The following is a 6889-nucleotide window of genomic DNA, read 5'->3' as shown; positions in this document are numbered from 1 at the left end:
CCCCCTGTACTGGGACAGCATGAAGTAAACCTAGACCATCCTGGATGGGTGTTTGTCCAAACTATTCTTAAAAACTCCAATGAGGGGGATTCCACCACCTCCCTTGGAAGCCTATTTCAGAACTTAACTATCTTTGTCATTAAAAGACTTTTCCCAATACCTCACCTAAATCTCCCTTGCTGCAGATAAAGTCTCTTATTTCTTGCCATACCTTCAGTGGACATGGAGAACAATTGATCCCCATCCTCTTTATAAGAGCCCTTAAGGTATCTGAAGACTGTTAACACCCCTCCTCCCTTCTTTTCTTGGAGATAAAACATGCCCACTTTGTAACCTGATTTGTGAGGAAAGGTTATTCTAAACCATCTGTCATTTGTTGATGGTTTCCAAAAAGATCATGTCCAAGGCAGAAAAAAACAATACTTGGGCATAATCACTTAGAAGTTGTTTCTGGATTCTTGCTTGGGCTTCATATACTTGTTAAGCAGTCAGATGAATTGAATGTTTAGCCTTTGTGGTTTCATCGTAAATTGATGATGACTTATTTTCCCTGTTTGGTTTTACCCTAGGATTTCAAAGCAGCATGTAGTAATGAACACCTGCAACTTGAAATCAAATTGCTGTTTTCCCAAGGTTTGGGTTACAGAAAAGCCTGTGGGATTGATGACACACAGAGGAAAATAGGGCTACCATCCCCCACTAACCCATTCCTCTAATACATTTCAGATTACTGAGCATTTTGGAAAAAAAAAAAACCCACAACAACAAGGAGTTCTTGTGGCACTTTAGAGACTAACACATTCATTTGGGCATAAACTTTCGTGGACTAAAACCCACTTCATCAGATTTTAGCCCACAAAAGCTTATACTCAAATAAATGTGTTAATCTCTAAGGTGCCGCAAGGACTCCTCCTTGTTTTTGCTGATACAGACTAACAGGGCTGCCCCTCTGAACCCTGATCATTTTGAACCTGTCCGTTCTCCGGGGATGCACAGCTGTCCTTTGTTCAGCTAGGGCTTGGAGCTGGAGTCAGTGAGGTGCTTAAACAGGTGCCTTAGTTTAACCAGGTGAGGAGCCACCTTGCCGTCAATGGGATTAGCCAGCTGTTTAAAGTGAGGCAGGTGCCCAGGTACCTCCTCTGAATCGGGGCCTTGGGAGATGCGCTAAATTGTAGGCTGACGGGGAGCGGCTTCCCAGCCCTTGCGGGGCGGCACGCGGCCGGAGCCCAGCAGGTTACTACAGTGCGCGCAGCTGGGAAGCCGGGGCACAGTTTGGGCTACGCGGTGGAGACCTTTCCGGCGTCAGCAAGCTGCTGCCTGCCCCGGGGGAAAGGGAGGCATCGCCTGCGCTCAGCCCCTCGCGGGAAGCCCCAAGCGCGGGGTGAGCGCGACCTCCGGAGGGGGCTCCGCAGCGGTAGCGGTTGATTTGTAACTTTAGGGAGCTCAGCGGGGGAGGCCGTAACGCACCCTGCGGGGCAGGTTTTCTGCAGAGCGCCGACGCTGTCGGGGGGCCCTAAGTGGCCGGGGTAGCGCGCGCCCTCCTGCGGCTCCCGCCCGTGCAGGTCCGCCTCCCCTGCCCCAGCTATCTCCTCCCGCCCGCCAGATCCCCGGCAGCTCGGAGGGAGGTTACACGGCAGCGATTGCATTAGCTTATCAGTTCCGTGACGAGGAGCCAAGAGCAGGCGTGTTGTTTTATTCCAGATCTTTATTACTATAAAAAGTTTCATTAAAAAAAATGAACATTTTACAAAAAGAGAGGAGGGAGACCCCATAAATAGGACATTCCGTTTTGCCCCGGCGAGTGGCACTTCCAGTCTCTAACAACATCGGACTCGATTTCCTGGTATTTTGAAAACCATTTCAAAATCGGTCGTCACCAAGAGAGACTAGAAATCCCAACTAGTGTTTTCCGGGCGCTCAGCAGAGAGCACTCGCGCGCGGACCCAGACCCCCTAGAAAAACCTCCATAAAAATAGGGAACGCTTTGTTTGTTACAAAAAAAGGGGGTATTTACAAGATGCACGAGGACATGCAGCATGGACGGAGCTGGGCTGGCAAATCAACATGATTCGATCAGAGAAGGGGCAACGATAGCACGTGCATGAAACTCACACAGCAGCCTGCCGTCCCCAGGGAGAGGAGCAGAGAACAGCTCCTGCCACCCCCACCCCCGGGCCCCCCCGGGGCAGCACACCCCCTCTCCTCCCCCCAGCACAGTTTCCTTTTACACGTGGATGACCACCGTACTGGGGCTCTGGAGCCGGTTTTTGTACTGGTCGAGCCAGCTCCGCAGTTCGGAGATCTTGTAGCCCTCTGGTCCTCTGCCTCCCTGGTACATCACCACCTCCTCCTGGATGATGTAGAGCCTTTCAAAGAAGGCTCCATAGGCGGCGCTGGAAGCATTGTCCATGGTGTCCACTGCCAGGGGGCAGCCAGGCGCCCCTTCCTGCATCAGCTGAGCCGCCCTCAGCCGGTCTTGGAGGCACTGGTGCTTGGGGATCTGGTAGGCTGCGTCCGAGCTGACCCAGCCGTCGGAGGGGTGAGCCTCTTCGATGTACACCAGCAGGAAGTCAGCGATGTCCACGAAGTGCGCAGTTAGGCGCTGGAAGGACCTCAGGCGAGCCATGAAGGGAGGTCAGGTGCAGCTCCCAAAGTTGAGGATCAGGGGTCTCTTGCCTCGGGCGTAATCCAGGATCCTGAGCCGCTTCTGCCCGTCCAGCTGGATGACTTCGGGGTTGGGGGCGGCGGAGCCCACGTGGGCTGACTTGAAGAAGTCCAGCTTCTGCCCGTGCCACACGGCTTTCAGGGACTCCAGGGTGAACATGCGGTTAGAGTCGGACACGCAGACTGGGGGGTCGTCCGGGGGCAGCTCCTGGCCAGGACAGGCTTCCTCCTCCTCCGCCCTGCTACCCATCAGCAGCACCTTCTTCCTGATGCACAGAAAATCCAGGAGCCAGAGCATCAGCGCGGTAAGCAGGAAGCGGGGGAACAGGAGGATGCAGGCAGCGACCTGGGTGAGCAGCTGCAAGGTGTGAACGCCGAGGGAGTGGAGCATCCTGACGGCTGCTGGGCTCCCGCCCCCTTCGACACACGCCTGCCTGCCGGGCTCTGTGCAGCGCAGCTGGGATCCCGCGTCTCTTTAAGCCCATTTTATAGTCAGGGATTTAAATGAAAAGTGACTCCACCTCCGGCCAGAACCCGCCCCCTTGGAACTTAAACCCGGGGATTACCTACCCTCCACTCCAATGACCTAAAAATACACAGGGAGGAGGAGAGAGACCGGACAGGAGCTGCGAGGGACGTGCCACGGAGCAGGGAGCAGCCACTATCCGGCAGCAGCCGAGAGCCAGGGCACTGCTGGGGGCTCCGGCGCAGATATCAAACACACACACACACACTCCTACAAACAACCCGGCCGGGACGCTGCAACAGGCGAGCTCCGCGGCCCCGCCCCCTCCCCACTGCGCTCCAGGAGTGGGCGCGCCCGGGGGGCAGCGCACGTGTGGGGGCAGCGCGCGTGCCCGCCATAGCCGCGCGCCCCCCCAGGCGCCTCCACCTCGGGGGCAGGAGAAGTAACTCCCTGCGATTGATCGCGGCTGTTGCTGCGAGGGTTCCCCGACACGCCCCCCCCCCTTTCCCTAACTTCAGGAGCCAGAGGCTGCAGGGCGAACTTTCCCCAGCGGCGCGGCGGGGCCGTGGCCTGGGAGAGGCTGGGGGTGTGGGGGTCGGACAGGAGTACCCTCCGCCTTGGCCACGCTGGAGGGCTGGGCCCTGGAAGGGGCCGTACCCAGGAGGTACGTTTGGTTAAGGGGCGCTTCGCTCTTGCTCTGCCTTGGATGAGCAAACAAACGCCCGGTCCCCTGGCAGCCCGCGGTGCGCCCTGCGCCCAGGCCGGGGAGCGACTGCAAGCGGCCTCGCTGGGCTGCAGCCGCCGGGGGTCTGTGCTGGAGGAAGGGACGGGGGCGCTTGCCAGGTTAATGACCACTCGCCGCCTCTAGTTACTAAACCGGCTGACAGCACGAAATCAACGAGAGGGGCGAGAGAAAAGGGAAGCGATTCCTCGCCACTAGGGGTAGCTGTTGTCCGAAAGCTGAAACGTCCCCGCGCTGCTGTGGGTGGTGAAGGGAGAGATCCTTCTCGCCTCTTTGCAGAGCCGTGGCCGCCTCTCCCGTTGTAATCTTACATAACCCCTGCCGGTCTTCCCTCTGCTGCAGAAAGCAGAAGCCTTGAGTTCACCTTGACCAAGTATCCCTTCACAGTGACAAGCCGGTGAACTTGTGACCTGTTGGCTCTTCATTCTATCCACTCTGATCCCTCGGGGGTAATTTCCTGTCATTGAACATTACTGTCCTTTCTTATTTCCGGTACAGACACGCCTACAGGCTGCAACTGAGATCAGGGCCCTACTATGCTAGGCCAGGTGCAAAGATACACTAAGAGATGAGTCTTTGTCCCCAAAGAGCTTTGACCAGGGGTGGGCAAACTACAGCCCGGGAGCCGCATCCGGCCCTTCAGGCGTTTTAATCCGGCCCTCAAGCTCCCGACAGGGTGCGGGGTCCAGGGCTTGCCCTGCTCTGCACGTGCCAGTGCTCGGCGCGGCTCCCGGACGCAATGGCATGTCCCCCCTCCTGTTCCTTCGTGTAGGGGCACCCAGAGGGCTCCACACTCTGCCCCTGCCCCAAGCGCCACCCCCACAGCTCCCATTGGCCAGGAACCATGAGCATTCACGACTGCCATACAATTTCCATACCCAGATGTGGCCCTCGGGCCAAAAAGTTTGCCCACCCCATCTTCGACCCAGATTCTCAAAAGTATTTAGCTAACTGCCATTGAAGTGGGTCTGGATCTTACAACCTAAACAGAAAGGAAATGCTATTTATCCCCATTTTACAGATGGGGAATATAGGCCTGTGGCAGAACAGGGAATAGAGCTCTGACTTCTTCAGTCTCAGTCTGGTGCCTTTATCTCATGACCATCTTGTCTCATTCTTTCTGAGAAATTCTAAGTCTCCAAAAATCTAGGTCTATCCTGATTATCTGGGTATATATCTGTCCCCTGTTGCAGTAATATCTGAGCACTGCCTTTATTGGGACAGTTAGACCATTTCTTGTCTACTTGATCTTCTGGGCATGGGGTAACAAATATGTATTATCAAATTTAATCTGAAGTGGTAGGATGGGATTTGCTGCATGCAGTGGGGTCTGTAACAGTATGGAACCAGTTAAATCAACATTGACTAAGTCAGGTTGAATGTTCACTTAAAAAACCCAAACAGAGAGAGACAGCAAATAACATAATGCACAGAAAAAAAGCCTTTCCATGATCAAGAGGAGTATGAATATAAACTTCTCATGACAATTGGTGATGAAGCAAAATACTTTAAATAGACGGGTGGAGTATTGTCTAGGGCATTGGTCTCCAAACTTTTTTTTTAGATCGTGCACCCCCAGGGCCAGCTCTAGGGAAGGGGAAAAAAATTAAAAAGAGCTGCCGCCGGTGCGCCGCTGAAGACAGAGCGGGGAAGAGCCGAGCTGCCACCGAAGAATCAGAGGTCCAGGAGCGCTGCTGCTGCCGTGCTGTGCATCCCCCAGGGATGGTCTTGCACATCCCCTGGGGTGCGTGCACCCCACTTTGGAGACCATTGGTCTAGGAGATGGAGCACGGGATTCATAGTCAGAAGCTCTGGATTCCATACCCAGCATTGCCACTGACTTGCTGTTACTTAGTCCTAAGTATTCAAAAGCAGTCACTAATTCTGAATGCCTCTGTTGTTGTGTGATCAATTAAGATGTCTGGTGCCTGATTTTCAGCAGTGCTGAGGATCTGCAGCTCCCATGGACTTCAATGAACACTTCAGAAAATTTTGGCTGCATACCTCTCTGTCTTAGGTTCACAATCTGTAAAATGGAGGTAATAACACTTAACTACCTCACAGGGGTCTAGAAGGTTTAATGTTCATGTAAATTGTCTTGAGAACCATGGAGAAAGGCCCTATGAAAGTATTATCCTCATTCTTCTTCTTCTATTCCAAAATAGACTATTGTGAAATAATCTAACTGTGCCCTCAGTCCCGAGGCTAACTGTGGGTCGTCCTTAATGTGTGACAACAGTGAGTGAAGTGATTCAGTGTTCTGTTATCCAAATGGAACTGCATTTTTATTTCCTTTTTACTAGGCACCTCATAAAGACATGATAATGCACTAGGACTGTTCTTTGTCTTTGAGCCCGGACTAATAACTTATAGTGCATGCCATGATGCTCAGTACGGGGCAAATTACTGAACAGTTATTTACTGTATTGTTAAACTTATTGCTGAACTCCTCATATGGGCCTCTTGCCACCTCTTAGTGCAGTTACACAATCTTCAAAACCACAAATTAAAGCTTCTAAATGAACACAGTAACAAATTATGTTGGCTCTAAAGAAACCCCCAGCAAAAAAAGCTGGAACTCTCAAAGCATCCCCCTCCAACTATGCTGACAGACAAAAACCTGAGTAAACAGATAGGTCTCACAACCTTGAACATCAACAAACTTTACTCTGTCAAATCATTGGGAGTGACCCCGAGGCACCAAAATATGGAGTTTTATATAGATTCCTTGGTGGAAAAAGACTGGAAATTCAGTCTTAGTTTATGCCTTTGGAAATCCCTCACTCTGCATTCCATGCAAACAACTTTGTTTTTTCTTTTCAGTTTGAGAGGTACTTTTGAATTGTGACTTCCTATTCAGGTGTGGACAACTGTGTTGGGCAGAGCACCTGGCGGAACAATTGCTGCAGTGGCCAGTGTCTGCACTCTTTTGCTATGAACTCCAAATACAATCTGGGGGCATAATTTCATACTGTTGTGAGTTTATATAAGATGGTGTCTAAATTCAACCCTCGCTT

General features: G+C 52.5%; 1 protein-coding gene across 1 annotated transcript; it reads right to left on the bottom strand.

Moving 5' to 3' along the window:
• Positions 1–2212: 2212 nt before the first annotated feature.
• On the bottom strand, positions 2213–3126 carry DIO3 (iodothyronine deiodinase 3). The gene has a single exon (XM_073350730.1). It carries the CDS (start codon positions 3053–3055, stop codon positions 2225–2227), a length of 831 nt encoding a protein of 276 aa, XP_073206831.1. The 5' UTR covers positions 3056–3126; the 3' UTR covers positions 2213–2224.
• Between the last annotated feature and the right edge of the window lie 3763 nt (positions 3127–6889).

The sequence above is a fragment of the Lepidochelys kempii genome, chromosome 6, assembly GCF_965140285.1.
Source record: "Lepidochelys kempii isolate rLepKem1 chromosome 6, rLepKem1.hap1, whole genome shotgun sequence".
Taxonomy (NCBI): Eukaryota; Metazoa; Chordata; order Testudines; family Cheloniidae; genus Lepidochelys; species Lepidochelys kempii.
Note: the sequence above shows the minus strand (reverse complement) of the source record. Positions and strands in the feature narration are given on the sequence as shown.